The sequence below is a fragment of the Protopterus annectens genome, chromosome 6.part0 (genome assembly GCF_019279795.1).
Source record: "Protopterus annectens isolate FY-2018-M chromosome 6.part0, PAN1.0, whole genome shotgun sequence".
NCBI classification, from domain to species: Eukaryota; Metazoa; Chordata; order Ceratodontiformes; family Protopteridae; genus Protopterus; species Protopterus annectens.
The window spans coordinates 1,559,491,540-1,559,511,161 of NC_056737.1; the positions used below are offsets into that span (position 1 = coordinate 1,559,491,540).

The window sequence follows — 19,622 nt, forward strand, 5'->3', positions numbered from 1 at the left end:
AGTGGCAAACGAGATCTGGGGAACTCTCGCCAGTCATCATGGGATAGGGTGCAGCCTCAAGCCAGTGAAAGCTCTTGAGCTTTAGTATTAGGCCAAGTCAGAACCGATGCTCGGTTCTGAACCCAGCCATCAAGAATGAAGTCAAGATGGGACAACATAATATCAAAACGTAAACACACCCCAATACAATCCTAAAACCTATTAATACTAACACATAAATCTATGTACATCTTTAAATATTGAAGTTTTACCCTCCTAAAAGGAACAGTTGTCCCAGACTGACAGCCACACTCATAAACTTGCATTAACTTAAAAAGAAGGTTAACCATGCTAAGATGCATGGTACAAGCCTGTGCTTCTACTAAGTGCTGTCTGGTTTTGTCTTACTTTTATTATTCTCCCACACTGGGAAAACACTTGAGTGCTTTCATAAAAATTATCTCCTAGCCACTGAAAGAAAGAAATATTCTGTTTTCACTGGTTTTTATCAGATTTCCTCCATGGAGACATGAGAACCAGTTCAGAGTTGCGTCTACAAGCACTCTTTTATTTGCAAGGGAGTGTATTATATTCAGTGTTTTTTTTATTTATTTGCTTTCTCTTAACATGTGTTACTAGATCAAACCAACTGACTTAATCCAGTCATTCCCCTATGCAAGAGTGAGAAAAAGCACATAGATTTTTCTTGTATCATGCTCTTTTGACCAGACTTTTCTTCTTTTTTTTACATTGTAGTGTCTACATTTTTTAAAACTGAACAATGAGAAAGAAAGAAGGAGAAAAAAAAAACAGGGGCACCTGTTTACTTTAGCATCCCCATCACACTTGAAAATAACTGAGAAAACTTTACTTTGTAGCATATACATTATATCGTGCATTATAAAAATACTTCTATTAGGAACAATTTTTTGTTTTGTTTACAGTTAACTCTCGCCTTCCTCTTCCTCCGTTCTAAATGTTCTTCCAAACATTAATGGCATGAAGTAGGGCATATGCTTTAGAGAGTCCCTACAAGTTTAACAAAGTCAAAAAGTCCAATATTTCCAGGTTTTCTTGTTTTGTCATATTTCACAAATACCATTAATACTTTGTAATTCCACATTTATTTGTCAATTTCTGAGTTGTTGATTTTCTTTCTGTTGATCTCCATCTCCCACATCCAGTCTCTGCTTCATTTCCAATGTACTCCAAGTTGTTCTAGTCAACTTGTGCTTTTTTATGCCTGTCAAGCATTTTCTGTTGAAGCACTGGAAAATGTTTTACTGGCACAGTCTCTCTGTGGTCTATTACCAGAAGAACAAGAAGCACAATCTCCTTCTGTTTCATAGCTCACTTTTTGTTAAACAAAACTTTGTATTTCCTCTTTAGCAGGCTCTGCATCAAAAAATTATTTTGTCCCTCCAGGAAAGAATATTCTGAAAATACCTGGGTACAGCAGCTTGAATCTCATGCCTGCTTGTTGACATTCCCCGATTAGTGGAATAAATTTACTCCTCTTCTGCCTGGTGTACAGTGAGTAATCATTTTCACAAACACTCTACTGTCTCCCATGCTTAGTACTTTGTCTTGCTGCCACAGTTTTGTCAGCATCAATTCCTTCTCCTGATAGGATTGCATCTTTACTATTAATGGTCTAGGTTGCTTTCTCACAGCCAGATCTGGAGCATACACCCTTTCAAGTAACAACACCTGCTGTGGAATACCAGTCCAGTTTCTTATTTGTGCTTTCATAAAATTAATGCAGTCTGCTTCTTCCAGCTTCTCTGGTACAGCAGAAAATCTCAGGTTTTCCCTACATCCTCTGTCCTTTAATTCTATTATTTTTTGAAACATCTCTTCTTGAGCAGTCTCATACTCAGCTAACCTTTTCTTCATTTCAACCTTCCGGAGTTTTGCAGTTTTATCATCTCATCTGAATATCTGTTAAAAGCTTCTTCCATTTTTTTTCCAGCCTTTTGTTTTTTGACTTGATGTACTCCTTTCAGTGTTTCATTTATTTTAATCAGCTCTGAGTACATTTCACTTATTTTTCCTCTAGGTTACTGGAATTCATGTGTTGCACCAACTATGGAGCTTGCACTGGTTTTTGCTGAACTGTTGCAGAATTCTTCCCAGTCAGTGTTTTTTCCTCATCTTTTGTGATTTTCTTTCAGGTTCTCTGAATTTTCTTTTTTTGCTGGCATCCAGGGAGTGCACTTACTAGCCAGTTACAGAAATTTACCCAGAAATACGAGTTTACTGTCAATCTCTTCTGAGTTTCTGTTTTCACACTGGCAGAGCTGAAATTAAGCCGTTACGCAATGTGCAGCCATCTTGGAAGTTTTGGGTGATATGGTTTTGATCCCTTTTAGGCACCTCTTTTCTGAGGACATGCTTTGGGCTCTGCAGGAGGCAAAGAAATCATATATGTCCAAATGGAAGAGATTTTTTTCTCTGGTGCCTCTCTTGTCATCAGTATCCTCCCTCATTGGAGGTTCCTTTGGTTCCCTCTTATTTGTGTGACCTGCTCCATGCTGGGTTGGCATATTCTTCAGTTAAAGCTCAGCTGTCAGCAGTTTCTGCTCATCTGCCCTTAAGATCTCCTTTGGCCTGTTCTTGCCTTCTTGGAACCTGAATTTTGTTCTTGAGAAATTGACCCATGCTCCTTTTTAGCCTGCTTCCTCAGCTGCCTTGCAATATTGTACTTGGGAGACTATTCTGCTTTCAGCTCTTACTTCAGCCAAAAGAGTGTCTGAAGTTCAGGCTCACATGGCTATTCCTCCTTTTCCAGTTTTCCATACAGGAAGGGTATCTCTTCATAATAATCCTTCTTTAATGCCCAAGGTGGTCAACAAATTGTCTCTTAATCACTCTGCTCATCTTCCTTCCTTTTTTCCTTCTCCACAGTCTGCCAGTCAGAAGGTTATTCACACCTTGCATTTGCATAGACAGCTCAGATATTAGTTAGATAAAACTTGTTTGCAACAAATCTGATTTTTTTTTTCATCTCAAGACTTTGGGTTTGGCTGCTTCTAAGCAGCAAACCATCTCCTCCTCAATTTCTAAGGCATTTCCTTTTGTTAGCTTTTGCATGGCAAATGTCTTTCCTCATCTGTAAAGGCACAGTCTAGTAGGGCGGTTTTGCCAGGGCTATTCTGCATGGGTTTGTGGAGGGTTCCTCTGTGCCTTCCTCCTCCCTGGCATCCTTTTGAGCTCCTGTACTTTCCCTTAGGTGGAGAATATTGCAACAGTAATATGGTTGAATTCAGATCTAGCAGACAACTTTGGATCATTAGTTACATCAAACTATGATCTATTTTACTTACAGAGATATAAAGCTGTTCAGTATTGAAAACTGGTTTGATCTGAAAAAGTAAATGCTACAAGAATGTACTCATCACAGCTAAAGTACTTAAGCTGTTATATTTTATATGGCTCTTACCATCTTATTTTGATATGTGGTTGTAATACATGCATATCTGTTTGGAGTAAGTAGATGTTTTGTAGTTCACTATTTAATGTCAGTCTAATGCTATGCTGCTAGCGTGACATTGTTGTGATGCTCACCAGTACCAGTACACATAGCAATACATCCTCCATATCACAATCATATTACAACAAAGCTGTTACAGTAAAATTATCCCTACTCTATCTTCTTCTTTCGGCTTTTTCCCGGTTAGGGGTCGCCACAGTGAATCATCTGTCCGCTCATGATTGGCAGTGGAGTTCTACGGTGTTGAGTTGCCAGCCTCCCACAGAAGGCACATACATGCACACACTCACACTTAGGGCCAATCTAGTGTGTCCAATCCACCTACTGCATGTCTTTGGGATGTGGGAGGAAACTGGAGCACCCGGAGGAAACCCACAAGACCACAGGGAGGACATGCAGACTCTGCACAGAAGGCACCCCAGCCAAGAATCGAACCAGAGAACCTCTTGCTGTGAGGCGGCAACACTAACCACTGCACCACCGTGGCCGCCCATCCCTACTCTATAAACCCAATAAATCTGAATTATTCACAATAGTTCCATAAGGGCTTATCATTCAAAACAGTCCACTGTACCCGCAATCTTTTGTCATGTTATAATGCATTCACATACCTTCAGAGCTCCACAGAGTTCCACTGTGTCACAGTTCTCAACCACAGCTATTCTGAAGTTTGGTGTTTGCAGCAGCTCCTTCAAAATCTGGCCATGGCGTTTATTTTTGCTTCCTGTGCATAAATGACATGGAATATGGTTTAATTTCTACTTTGTACAGATGCAACACAATTTTCACCTTTATCTGTTGGAGGATCAGATTCCTAAACAGTCTTTCCAGAAAAGTCACCATGGACTACTCAAAGCATTCTGTTTGCACAGTTACAAAAATTAATAACTTCAATGGATGATGTTTAGGCAAAAAGAGAACAAGAAACTGTTAACTTAAGAGCCAACTGATGTTGCCCAGTGTTGTTTTGCAAATATTAATTTATGGATGCAATGCAAGCACTGAAATGTGTTTAAGCGCTGCTGGCAGATTGCTCTTGAACCAGTTCTACTCACCTTTCTTTTTGTAGTGATGTTTGGAGGACTTTATTTTTATGTGGTTACTGTTTAGCCATATTGAACAATGTTGCCTTGCAGCAGCATTTCACTTTTAGAATGAACAGATAAGTTCAGTCTGACCAGCCTACCAGTAAATAAAAACGTATAAAAAGGAAAAAATAGACCATCAGGTTACACAACTATGTTGTTGTTCATCTCTCCAACTATGACTCCAAAAGTACAGCCTAAACCAGAAGTCTGTTTTTTAAACATCTTTATTGAATTATCATTTGTAACATACACAAACTTACATTTATATAAAAGTAATCCAACCATGTTGCAAGTTCACATTTATAAACATTATACATCACATGTATTGTTATATATCATATAATCTAGGCAACATTACTTAAATTATTCAGTTCTTGCATTTTCTTAAACATCCCCTTCCAAAACATTTTTCTGCACGTATTGTTCCTACAATTTTCATTTTTTGCTATGTAGTTTACTCCTACCCTTTTCTGAAGATCCCATTTCCTGTTCTTTTATCTGTTACAATATTCACTACTTCAAGTACAGTTAGTTTAGATTTTGATTTCAATTTTGTAGTAATTGCTTTCTGATAGCCACCAGCATTAAACATAAGTTCTTATTATGACTAGGCAATTTAGATCCAGCATCCCATCTCAAAAATAAATAAATAAATAAATAAATAAATAATTTCTTTAGTGACACTCATTTGCTCACAAAGTATTCCTGTTAAAGCACACTGTAGAGAATTTTTAAAGTCTGCCAACTCACTACACTCCCAAAATATACGTTTCCAGTTAACATCTTTCTTCCTCATCACATTTCCAACCTTTGCTATCTACCTGAGGAAAATTTCTCTGGAATCTGCTTGGGGTATAAAGTATCTTTGCAAACAGTTCTGGGTAAAAATCCTAAATCTTCTAGTCTTTACTCCATATTTGGGAGCCATACATATGTTTTTCCATTGCTTTTTTTGTGAATTACATATTTAATCTCTATTCCCAAACTTTTCTGACCTCTTCTGATTGTTTCCTATTGTTATTGTGCAATTCTTTATATATCCTACTAATTTAGGTTCAAATGTGTGTACAAGGCTAATGGCCCTGGAGCTTTTACAGGCCTAACCCACAGAAGTGCCCTGGCATCGTGCCGCCCGACGTTAGTTCCCAGTGCCTCTATCAAGTACAGCCACTGGAGTGATCCCCAGGATGAACTTTCTATTTCCCATCCACTCATCAAGATTTCTCTTGAAGAGGGCCAGTGAGATGCTCTGCTTGACATGTATGGGAAGTCTATTCCAGAGCATGGGCAATCTCTGGGTTATGAACTTGTCCCTCCAGCATGTTCCCTTTTTTAACAGCAACTTCTATTCTAGTTTCAATTAAAAACTCAACTAGTGCAGGTCTTTCATTTAGGATTCCTTTATCCCTTTCTCTTTGTCTATATTTTGATATCAGTCCTCGACAGGAAAGGCTTGCGATCCGAATATTTTCTTGGCCTCTTCCCATACTATTAACCTAATTGACCAAATTTGCTTCTTAGATGTGCATATCCACAAAAACTTGGAAAAAGCTAAATTTAATAGTACAATATATAGGAAACCTACATACTCAAACTCATTCCTTCATTATACAAGTTGCCACCCTCCCCACCAGAAGAGAGCTGTTATCAAAGGTCAAATGGTGAGGGCGGCAAGAATGATTTCTGAAGAGAACGATTTTTTTATACGAATGTTCTCATCTAGAATCCATGTTTATTAAAAGGGGCTATCCTGTTTCTTTAATCAAAGAAATTTAATTTGAAGTTATTAATAAAAGAAATTCAGGATTTTTTAAGCCTCTTTTAGGTACACCGGATAATACTACTGGCGCAGTAAGCCCAAATACTGATGTTTTTTGTTCTAAAGTTCAGAACTTTCATACAAGTTTTTTATGTACCTACAATTTAGATAGTATTGTAATTAGAGACATTATTAATAAAAATTGGGTTTTAATACAGGAAGATACTAGTTTGAATAAATTATTGGGTGATAAACCGAAAATCACCTATAGAAGAGGTCCTAACATTAAGGCACTACTTGAACGTCCTACAAAAAAGGTTAATGTTCACAATAAAGGAATGTTTAAGTGTGGAAGATGTAACCAGTGCAAGTTTCTGTGTATTGATAAGGAGGTAATAATCAGGAATGTTCATTACAAGGTTCAAGGTAAACACTCATGTTTATCTAAAGCAGTAGTTTACTGTGCCTTATGCCAAGATTGTCCTGCGTTTTACATTGGTAAAACCGAAAGGGAATTGAGACAGCGTATTTATGAACACCAATACACAATAACTAAACGAGACACTAATGCTTTGGCAAGACATTTGGCTGATAACCCCAACCATAATTTTAGGTTTATAATATTACATCAGGTGACACCAGATCCTAGGGGTAGTCCGTGGCAATTAGATTTAGAATGCCACGAACTTCAATGGCAGATTAGAACTACAGCCTATGTCCATCCTGGTTTTAATGAGTTTGTTTCTATAAAATGTGTGCTAAGGAAATTAGCACTGAAAAGATAACCTTGTTTTATGTTCCAAATGTAAGATTTACTATAAGTAAAAAACTTATACAATGTATAATACATGTAAAGTTCGATCATACATAAAGAATAAGATACTTAACATGTTTTATAAATATTATAAATTTTACAACTTTAGTGTACTCATTCATTCATAAATAATAATTAATAATTTCTTATACAGTTTATATACATTTACATTCATAAAGTTGGTAAATTAGTTATTTAGTAATTTTATAATTGCGGTATGATAGATTATATTAGTATTTATTATATTTATTATAATATTTTAGCATATTAAACGGATTTTAGAAGGTTTTTAAATATGTTTTCAGCTTGCTATTTGCAGTCTTTATTCATGTATTCATTTAATGAATTACACATTTACTAATTCATTTTTATTCGGTTTATTTTTGTGAATATGTGTATTTAAATACATATGACTTTATTTCTTTTTATGGGTTTACTTAGTTATAAGGCTTGGTGAAAGTAAAGTTCTAGGCTCCAGCTTTATCATGGACTTTATAATTGTGGTTTAGGATTGAAATGGGCCTATATGAAGTGGTATCAGATGGGTCTTTACCATCTTTAGGTATTACAGCCACCACAGCAATTTTCCAGGATGCTGGTACCTTGCTTCCTTTTAAAATTCTGTTAAAACAAAATCTTCCAAATCTTTATCAGTTTCTTCCCTCCAAACTTCCACCAGAATACCATCCATTACTTGAGACTTTCTTGTAGATTGGTTATACATCACCATTGTTATCTCATCTTCTATCTTAACTATTAGTTGTTCAGTCTCATCTACCTCTAATATTGGCATATTTAAATTTTCCATAAATGTTTTCATTTGTGCTATTTCTTGACTTCCCTACTTCTCTACTTTATAAAATTTTCATAAAATTTCCAAAATATTTCTAATACCTCTACGGGATGTCTTTTTGTTTTTCTGGTTATAGGCTCTCTACGTTTGGCAAATACCCTTTCTACTTTATGTTGCCTAAGTTGTGCCAAAAGTTTTTGAGCTCTGAAGTTTACTTTATTTTATTTTATAGGTTCATAGGTTCAAAGGTAAGTACTAGGCTATCTACCCGAGGACATCTATAAGCCTAGCCAGAATATGTTGGCTGTCACCGCCCTCTTAGATTAGTTCCCTGTGCCTCTACGGGATGTCTCTTTGTTTTTCTGGTTGTAGGCTCTCTATGTTTGGCCCTGTGCCCTGTTATTTACTTAACATCTGTTTACCGGGAAAGTCCAAGTTATTATCAAAAAAATACGTTGCTTAACAGTAATCTTTCTAGACTCATGCATATAATCCAGGTACTCCCTTATTTTCTCTTCAGCCTCCTCTACTTCTGTTCTGTGAGATTCCCATTATTTTGTAATACTTTAACATTTGTCATCCCCTCTAAATAATTATTACCTGCCAACCAGGTCTTTTTTTCTTTTATTTCTACCCTATTTTTAAACTCGACTGTCATTTTAACCCACTCACTAACTATAACTTCTGGAGTACTTCCTATCTTCCCTAACAACTCCCAGATAATTTCCAATACCAATTCCTTAAATTCCTCTCTTTTTAACAGGTTGGTTGGGAAGTGCTAGTATCTTATCTTTACTTCATTACCCTGCATTTTTATCTTGGTAATTATTGATGCATGCAAGACCTTAAGTAGTTATTGGATGTGTGTCAAAGTTTTCAATTAAATGGACATGGTCCTGTGAAATATAATATGTGAGAGTGTTCAATCTCGCCTTTGTTCTTACACATGGGTTCGGAGCCGATCCTCGGCTCCGTGCCGGCCGACTGCAAGCTCTGCATCGAGAAGAAGCTCGAGGACATCCAATACCCACAATCCCCCTCTGCCTTTACCCCAGATCTAGTTTGCCGCTGCTGCTTACGCATCGCTGGGGACTAGCTCGAGGCTTTTACAGATAAGAATTTATCTTTCTGTTTAAATTTTTCAAAAGTTTTCTTCAATATAGTCTATGAATAGTTAGAGTAGGTGTGTGAGTGGACTTTGAGATCTCGGTTCCTTAGATTAGTTACTTAGTTTAACTAAAAGGTACAGGGTTTATTTCGGGCCTATCTCCCTACTTTAATAACTTGGACTAAGTATTGTGTAGTCTGCTTATTACAGGATTTGACACATATTACGGATTTGACTGTTTTCTCATTGGAAGTGACTTTTAATTACTGGACTGTCATTCTTTCTTACTGTCATGTCAGAAAAATTAAAATGTGGCTTCAAGCGTTGTCACTGTGGCCAAAAAATGTCGCTCACAGACAACAACAGTTGCTGTGTCTACTGTCTTGGCCCTCTCCAGTTACTAGAGGACTACTGTATTTGTCACTCTTTTAGTGGGAGGGTCATGACAGATAGGCGCAGGAAACTGATGAATAGAGGATTGCTGAAACCCTCTTTCCAGGAGGCCTTGGATGCTTCAGACCAGGCATCAAGTCTTGAGGGTCGAAGGCGGTAGACCAAAGACATCGGCTCCGAGCTCTTCGAGTTGGATTGGATCACCGGTTCCACAGACTTGGGGCCGGTGTTCAACTGTTGGCAGTTTCGAGCCTCGGGTCTTGGAACCAGTGTGGGAGCTCCCTCCACCCGACTCTGTGAGGTCGGCTCGTCTTCGATCCCTTCGACTCGTTCTTCGAGAGCCCTTTCCGACACCGGCGTGGACCGTGTGGTGCAGAAGCTTATGGAGCATATGGCCCTGTCCAAGCTTATTTCGGTCTCCTCTCAGTTGATGTCGAGACTTGAAGGCCTGCCACTATCTCCATCTGTTCCTCCTCCGAGACCTGTTCAGTCTTGGGCCGGAAGAGGCTGATCTGATGATTGTGGAGCTCGGTGCCAGAACCGTCCCTTTTCTCGGTGAAGTCACGTTTACCTGCGACTCCATCCGATCCGGTACTGGAGTCACCGGGCGAATCGCTAAGTTCTAACCTTTAGCAACCCAAAAAAAAACCTGAAGGTTAAAGCACACTGTAGAGAATTTTTGAAGTCTGCCAACTCACTACACTCCCAAAATATACGTTTCCAGTTAACATCTTTCTTCCTCATCACACTTCCAACCTTTGCATCTACCTGAGGAAAATTTCTCTGGAGTCTGCCTGGGGTATAAAGTATCTTTGCAGACAGTTCTGGGTAAAAATCCTAAATCTTCTAGTCTTTACTCCATATTTGGGAGCCATACATATGTTTTTCCATTGTTTTTTTTTTTTGTGAATTACATATTTAATCTCTATTCCCAAACTTTTCTGACCTCTTCTGACTGTTTCCTATTGTTATTGTGCAATTCTTTATATATCCTACTAATTTAGGTTCAAATGTGTGTACAAGGCTAATGGCCCTGGAGCTTTTACAAGCCTAACCCACAGAAGTGCCCTGGCATCGTGCCGCCCGACGTTAGTTCCCAGCGCCCGACGTTAGTTCCCAGTGCCTCTATCAAGTACAGCCACTGGAGTGATCCCCAGGATGAATTTTCTATTTCCCATCCACTCATCAAGATTTCTCTTGAAGAGGGCCAGTGAGATGCTCTGCTTGACATGTATGGGAAGCCTATTCCAGAGCATGGGCAATCTCTGGGTTATGAACCTGTCCCTCCAGCATGTTCCCTTTTTTAACAGCAACTTCTGTTCTAGTTTCAATTAAAAACTCAACTAGTGCAGGTCTTTCATTTAGGATTCCTTTATCCCTTTCTCTTTGTCTATATTTTGATGTCAGTCCTTGACAGGAAAGGCAATCACTAGCTTGCGATCCGAATATCTTCTTGGCCTCTTCCCATACTATTAACTTTCCTTCTTTAATTATTTGTTCCCATACCTTGGTTCTTTTGCTGGCTTCCTCCAGTAAATTCCAGCCCTCCTCTTCTCTATTCTCGCTGCCTCTAATTGCAGTCATCCCTATTGGCAGAATCTCTTTTCTCCATTCCCGTGCTGGCTTAGTTCTTGAAATACTTTCTGCTACCTTGTGAATGTTATATTATGTACGATTGTTGTTACTCTCCTTAAGATTCTGCAACCAAATCCCATTCTTTGCTTAGTTTTTGAATTAGCCCCATGCTTCATCATCATCCCTTTTACTCTGAATTTTTGCTTTCTGCTTGTGTTATGTATAATAACCTTAACTGTGTAGCACTAAAATATCCCTTCAAATCAGGCAATTCTAAATCTCCTTGTTCTATTGGTAGGCTTAACTTATCCCACTTGACTCTTGCCCTCTTCCCCTCCCAAATAAAATTCTTCAACACTTTATTTACTACTGTCCACAACTTCTCCTCTGGTTGATAAAGATATGCCTAACCTGTGTATAAAACTAAAGGGACTAAAAACATTTTTACTGCTTGTATCTTGCTATGCATATCCCAATGCAAGGGCTTCAACTTTCTCAGGTTTTTGTATTATCTTTTATTTAGTCTCTTCCCACATATCCTTAGCTGCCATAACCAAACCCTTTTTAGTCTATACTCCTAAATATTTTTTATCATGTCCTCATAACATAAATATTGCTGGACAAATTCATGGGTGGGTAAAAGGTTTACAGCTATAGCCTTTGTTTTACCTTTATTAATTTTATATCTTGAAAAACTTGGAACTTTCTGAAAATGTTCCACAACACAGAGATTTCCTTTTCTGGTTCCATCAGGTACAAAATTATAGCATCTGCAAATAAAACCATCTATTCTTGAACATCATTCCAGCTATATCCTTGGATTTCTAAGTTCCTTATTTTCTTTGCCAGTGTTTCTAAATATAACTCAAATAACAAAGGGGAAAGATGACACCCCCTGCCTGGTTCCTCTATTCAGCGATGACTTATCAGAGACAAACCATCCCACTTTGATTTTTGTCTTTGATCCCTCATATATCTATCCTTCCAATTAACTGTATTGTTTTATCAAGAAATGCAAATGTTTCCATTGGCCTACTCATAAAATCTCAGCTTAATCTGTCTAATGCTTTCTCCGCATCAAGACCCACCAATAACAGTGGTATTTTCTTACATTCTGTTTCCCTATGGATTATCATTGTTCTATTAATGTTGCCAAATATTTGCCTCCCCCCACACACAAAACCACATTGGTTCATATCTATCATTTTTGGCATCACCTTTGTTATTATTTTAGCCACTGTAGACATAAACACTTTATAATTGTGAAAAAATAAACTTGAACCACACAAAAACTCGAGTCTTGGAACCGGTGAGGAGCTCCCTCCACCGACTCTTTGATGGCTCCTCTTCGATCCTTCGACCGTTCTTCAGAGCTTTCCGCCTGTGTGGACCGTGTGGTGCAGAACTTATGGAGCATATGGCCCTGTCCAAATATGGCATCTCCTCTCAGTTTGATGTGGACTTGAAGGCCTGCCACTATCTCCATCTGTTCCTCCTCCGAGACCTGTTCAGTCTTCGAGCCGGAAGTTACTGATCTGATGATTGTGGAGCCCTCGGTGAAAAGAACCACCTTTTAATCGGCTAAACTACTCCATCTGATCCGTACCGAGTCTCCGGGCGAAGATCTGTCCTTGGTTTCGGGACCTAGAGTCGGCATTTTCTTCCCACTTCCTTGCTCTCGCCAGGATCGATTTGGTTCCGTCCTCGGGTCGGTCTTCGTCCTGTTTCTGGGATTCTTCCCATTTCTTGAACGGGAGATACCTCGACTGGGACCGGGGCTTCGACCTATGAGGAAGGTGTTGTCTACTCAGACAACCACATCAGCAGGTACAGCTTCTCCTCCACAAAGGACCGTTATCCTCCTCTGCACCCACGGCCACATCAAGCGTCGGCACCAGTGTCTCAGCCACCCCTGGAGGGTGCCCCTCTTCCTCGGAGGCTTCTTCGGATGCTCCCCACAAGAAGTTCCTAGGAAAAGAATGTGTAAGAGGAGACACTTGGATTCTCCACAAGAATCCTTGACATCTCATACTGACTTAGATGAGTCAGAAGGGTCCCCTAAGTCACCTTCAGAGATGTCTCTTTTCTGACATCTTGGAGATCCTTAAACAGAGAGGTGACTGGCAAGCCCTCCCCTTCTGAGGATGAGTCAGTTTTGCTGAAGGCATTTGGTGCTCACCCTTCCTCCTCCTGGGTCACTCCGCCCTTTGATGAATTAATGGATTTAATTGCTCGAAGGGCGTGGGAGACTCCTGACACAGTGGAACCAGTCCCTAGGAAGCCAAATAAGTACATCACGGCACCACAGGACAAGCTTACCTTACCAAAGGAGTTCCAGTAACTTATGGTGGTGGCAGCGCCACAAAAAGGAGATGTCGAGTCTTCCTCATCTGTCCATCCGCCTAACAAAGATTCTAGGACCATGGACAGATAGGAAGCGCATTTTAGTTCAGCGGCTTTCCATCGTTCCCTGAACTATTTGACCCATTTTACCGTTTACAGAGGATCTAGTCAAAGAGTTGGGAGATACCCTCCAGGGTCTACAGATGCTGCTGTCTCAGAGAAAGTTACAGCGGATCTCAACACCCTTACTCCATTGTGAACTCGTCCATGAGGCTGATATCCTATGCAGCCAAGGATCGAGGGCAGCGGCTTCAGCGATTGCTCTTCGTAGGCAATCCTGGATGCTTATGTTATTATGGAAGCCTTCAAGTCTTCCTTTACTAACGCCCCATTTGATGGAGCCAACTTTTGGACCCTAAAGTAAAGGAGACCCTTACCGGTGTGAACAGGAGGGAAAGACTCTGTCTGCTGTCGGAGTCCGTTTTCCACCCTTCCAGACCGTACCCCAAAGGGCAACGTGGTGGGAAAATGTGGTTTAGAAACCCCAAGGATCTTTCAAACACAGGGTGATGCCCCTCTAGAGGCAGAAGGGGGCAGAGGTGGAAGACGCCACCCTGGCGGCAGAGGGGTCCGCAAAACCAAGGTGACAGGGATAACCTCCTGGCAAACCTTTTCAGCACTCCTGAGAGGAGGCCCGACTGTCCTGCTCTGGAGGCAGTCGGGGTGCTTAGCTTTATACCCTCAGGCCTGGCAAAACCTTTCAGACAATTGGGTAAAAGCATTGTTACCAGAGGTTACAAAATCCCATTTCTATCCACCCCCATTCCAAAGAAAACTCCCAGATGTACCACCCCATCTGAGACCCAGCAGCTATAGAAATTTCAAAGCTGCTAGAAAAAGAGTCATCCAACCAGTCCCAGCGGACCAAAAGGATTCGAACTTACTCAAGGTTCTTTTTAGTTCCAAAGAAAACAGGGGACTGGAGGCCAATTCTGGACCTAAGTCATCTCAACACCTTTGTCAAGAAGGAAAAGTTCGAATGGTCACGCTTCAATCGATCCTTCCATTCTTACAGAAGGCGACTGGATGTGCTCAATAGATCTGAAGGACGCATACTACCACATCAAAATGGCCAGGCTCCAGAGATCATTCGCTTCGGCTGGGAGCCAGTCACTATCAGTTTCGAGCCCTGCCCTTTGGTCTGACCCAGCCCCCAGGGTCTTCACCAAATGCATGGCAGTGGTAGCGTCTCATCTGAGCGCCTAGGATTCCAGGTGTTTCCGTATCTGGACGACTGGCTCCTGTCTGCCACCACCAGGCGTCAACATGATACAGGCCAGGGATTACTCTACAACTTTGTACACCTTGGCATTTCAGTAAATTTCGAAAATCTTTGCTACAGCCATCACAGCATATCTTATTCATAGGAGCGGAATTAGACACTCAGTTAGTTCTAAAACTTCCACAGAAAGGAATAGTTGCACTTCAATCAACATTTCCCTTCTGCTCGTCCAGAAATCCCCAGCAAAATTGTTCTGAAAGTTTTGGGTCTCATGGCAGCTTCTCTCATTGCAATACCATTGGGAAGACTGCACATGAGAGTGCTACAATGGCTCTTTTGCACAATGGTCATTCCAACAACTTCCACTGACTCACGAAATATTGATAACAACATGCAAATCACACCTAATGTGGTGGTTACAGACTTGCAACCTATCCAGCGGAAGACCATTTGTGCTACCCACACGCAGCAATGATAACCACGGACGCTTCCCTGATAGGGTGGGGGCATCTTTCAGGGACAGACAGTCCAAGGCGAATGGACCAATCTGGAGTACAATCTGCACATCAATGTTCTGGAGTTGAGGGCAGTGTTTTGGCGTTGCAACACTTTGCTCCCCTTCTTCCTCAGGGACCATTGCAGTTCAGACAGACAACATGTCCGTAGTCTGGTACATAAACAAGCAAGGGGAACCAGGTCCTACCAACTATGCAGAGAGGCCATGAGAATTTGGCAATGGGCAGAGTCCACGGTCGCTTTCTGATGCAACGCACATCCCGGGGTCATCCAACGTCATAGCCGACAGGCTGAGCAGAGCAATACTTTGCCTCACGAGTGGTCCCTCAAACAGTCAGTTGCGAAAGGTTTTTCGCAAATGGGGCCAGCCTTCCTGCGATCTGTTATGGTCTCCAATGAGCCAAATGCAGGAGCTACTTTGCCCTATTACCCCTCCAGGGAAGTCCCAGGGACGCTGGTGCACGATTGCCGGTCTCCTATATGCTTTTCCTCCATTTCCCCTGATTGCAAAGTTTCTGCAGAAAGCCAAACAACCTTCAGAGGACTATAATTCTCATTGCCCATTCTGGCCTCGTCAAATTTGGTTCCCCTTTCTTTGCATCACGCATTCGGGACCTTGGATGCTGGACCCAGAGCCAGATCTACTGACTCACTGTCAGGAGTTCCTCACCCATCCCTGGAATCTCTCCATCTAGCAGCTTGGCTGCTCGCTTTTAGCCAGGTCTAATCCCCTTACATGGTTCAAGATATTTTGGTAGCTTCTCATAAAGTTTCCACTTAAAGACTTATACTAGTAAATGGAAGCGTTTTGTCATCTGGGAGTCACATCAGTTGGACCCTGTTACAGCTCCTTGAATAAGGTCTTAGAATTTCTAACGATTATTTCAGGAAGGAGCTTCTCCTGCTACTTAAGAGTACAGTTGGCTGCCATTTCTACTATCATTCAGAAGATGGTGCACCTATTATGGCTCACAGACTTTGTAAAGCCTTTTAAAGGTTCTTTCATATCAGACCACCAGTCAGAAGTCCAACATCACCATGGAATTTAAATTTATTGCTCTCAAAATTAATGTTACCACCCTTTGAACCAGCTTCTTGCACTTTGAAATTTTTGTCATGGAAAACTTATTTCTGGTGGCTATTACATCCTAGAGGTGTCTGAGCTTCAGGCCTTTCATCAAACATCCCTTATTTAATTTTTCATTCTGACAGAGTATCTCACTAATCCATCCTTTCTTCCCAAAGTTTGTTCTACTAGTAATATTAATCAGTCCATTGAATTACCCACCTTCTTTAAAGACCACTCTAATAAATTAGAGTATATGTTGACAAACTGGAGTCCATAGACAACTCAGATTTTATTTGGATAGAACAAAAGATCACAGAAATCTATAAGCTTTTTAGCTTTTGCTGACAGCAGAAAGGTCTTGCAGTTACAAACTCTTTCAAAGTGCTCTGTTGTTCATTTATGTTTATGGAATTCTGATCAAACATTATCAGCAAAACCCAAAGGACATTCTACCAGATCAATTTCTACATCTTTGGCTCATTGCAGCTCGGCCCCTACCTTTAGGACATTTTATTTCAGGCCCCGCTACTTGGGCTATGAACACCAAAATGCAATACTGGCTAATGTTTGCTTTCTGATAAAAAAAGGTTTTTGTGCCTAAGGAAATTGGGCCACGAACTTCAATGGCAGATTAGAACTACAGCTTATGTCTACCCTGGTCTTGGTGAGTTTGTTTCTATAAAATGTGTGCTAAGGAAATTAGCATTGAAAAGATAACCTTGTTTTATGTTCCAAATTTAAGATTTAATATAAATAAAAAACTTATACAATGTATAATACATGGAAAGTTCGATCATACATAAACAATAAGATACTTAACATGTTTTATAAATATTATAAGTTTTACAACTTTAGTGTACTCATTCATTCATAAATAATAATTAATAATTTCTTATACAGTTTATATACATTTACATTCATAAAGTTGGTAAATTAGTTATTTAGTAATTTTATAACTGCGATATGATAGATTATATTAGTATTTATTATATTTATTATAATATTTTAGCACATTAAACGGATTTTAGAAGGTTTTTAAATATGTTTTCGGCTTGCTATTTGCAGTCTTTATTTATGTATTCATTTAATGAATTACACATTTACTAATTCATTTTTATTCAGTTTATTTTTGTGAATATGTGTATTTAAATACATATGACTTTATTTATTTTTATGGGTTTACTTAGTTATAAGGCTTGGTGAAAGTAAAGTTCTGGGCTCCAGCTTTATCATGGACTTTATAATTGTGGTTTAGGATTGAAATGGGCCTATATGAAGTGGTATCAGATGGGTCTTTACCATCTTTAGGTATTACAGCCACCACAACAATTTTCCAGGATGCTAGTACCTTGCTTCCTTTTAAAATTCTGTTAAAACAAAATCTTCCAAATCTTTATCAGTTTCTTCCCTCCAAACTTCCACCAGAATACCATCCATTACTTGAGACTTTCTTGTAGATTGGTTATACATCACCATTGTTATCTCATCTTCTATCTTAACTATTAGTTGTTCAGTCTCATCTACCTCTAATATTGGCATATTTAAATTTTCCATAAATGTTTTCATTTGTGCTATTTCTTGACTTCCCTACTTCTCTACTTTATAAAATTTTCATAAAATTTCCAAAATATTTCTAATACCTCTACGGGATGTCTTTTTGTTTTTCTGGTTATAGGCTCTCTACGTTTGGCAAATACCCTTTCTACTTTATGTTGCCTAAGTTGTGCCAAAAGTTTTTGAGCTCTGAAGTTTACTTTATTTTATTTTACAGGTTCATAGGTTCAAAGGTAAGTACTAGGCTATCTACCCGAGCACATCTATAAGCCTAGCCAGAATATGTTGGCTGTCACCGCCCCTTTAGATTAGTTCCCTGTGCCTCTACGGGATGTCTCTTTGTTTTTCTGGTTGTAGGCTCTCTATGTTTGGCCCTGTGCCCTGTTATTTACTTAACATCTGTTTACCGGGAAAGTCCAAGTCATTATCAAAAAATATGTTGCTTAACAGTAATCTTTCTAGACTCATGCATATAATCCAGGTACTCCCTTATTTTCTCTTCAGCCTCCTCTACTTCTGTTCTGTGAGATTCCCATTATTTTGTAATACTTTAACATTTGTCATCCCCTCTAAATAATTATTACCTGTCAACCAGGTCTTTTTTTCTTTTATTTCTACCCTATTTTTAAACTCGACTGTCATTTTAACCCACTCACTAACTATAACTTCTGGAGTACTTCCTATCTTCCCTAACAACTCCCAGATAATTTCCAATACCCATTCCTTAAATTCCTCTCTTTTTAACAGGTCGGTTGGGAAGTGCTAGTATCTTATCTTTACTTCATTACCCTGCATTTTTATCTTGGTAATTATTGATGCATGCATGACCTTAAGTAGTTATTGGATGTGTATCAAAGTTTTCAATTAAATGGACATGGTCCTGTGAAATATAATTTATGTCAAGTCTAACACAGTTATTGTACTTTGGAATAATATGCAAGTTCTCTGAGTTACTGCTACTGAATTTACATGTTTCATACCACATATTTTCACAAATTTGTTCAGAAATCTACCCTCTTTTGTTTTATTTTCCCTTCTAGGCCTACCAGATACAACCTCATTGTGTAAATCAGATTCCAGTGTCCACCTATAAGTAATATTCCCTGCTGAAAGCTGATTATTTCTTCCCAAACATTTTTAAGCTCCAAAATAGCAATTTTAGGTGGAATACAAGTACATGCCTATGTAATTGTCAGCCTTGCCAGTAGCCCCTTACCACTACAAATCTGCCATTATCTTTTTTTCCTCTTCTGTCACTATTGGAGCTCCTCTAACATTTAATATAAATACGCATCTTTTTATTTGTCCCTAATATTCTTCAGAATATCCCCTGAAATCCTTTCTTTATCAAATTCACAAGCTCATCTCTTATCAACTTTGCCTCCTGTAGCATTACTATTTGCACTCTGCATTTCTTAATATAATTAAGTATTCTTCACTTTTTGTCTATACATGTGAAGCCATTTATATTTAAGATAAAATGGAAAGTGTTGTTATGGTAAAAAGTCATTATCCCCAACTGTTATATATATGGCAGCTTTTTTAAGTGTCTAATTCTAGCTTTTGTGATACATGTGCCAATAATGTCTTACATGTTAATCTTTTATACATGTTTTCTTATTCTCAACATTGGGACCTATGTCACACTTTACAACACTTTTTGTTTTAATAATAGTCCTCAAAAACAAGCAAACAAACAGCTCCCAGAGATCCTCCATAACCTATTAACTTAATACATATAAAACTATGTACGTCTTCATATAATGAAGTTTAACCCTCCTAATAGGAATATTTGTATCAAACAGACAGGCCCTATTTACCCTGAAATGGAAGTTATCCATGTTAAGACATGTTAT

The 19,622-nt window shown here is 39.2% G+C and overlaps 1 protein-coding gene across 1 annotated transcript in view; it reads right to left on the bottom strand.

Annotated features, from left to right (window-relative positions):
• The window catches only part of LOC122804850 (glycerol-3-phosphate dehydrogenase 1-like protein), a gene marked incomplete in the record, with an annotated part of 523,996 nt that overhangs the window by 206,238 nt on the left and 298,136 nt on the right, over positions 1-19,622 (bottom strand). The window contains 1 exon segment of the mRNA XM_044075007.1: positions 4,084-4,196. Within this exon segment, the coding sequence (XP_043930942.1) occupies positions 4,084-4,196 (113 nt within the window).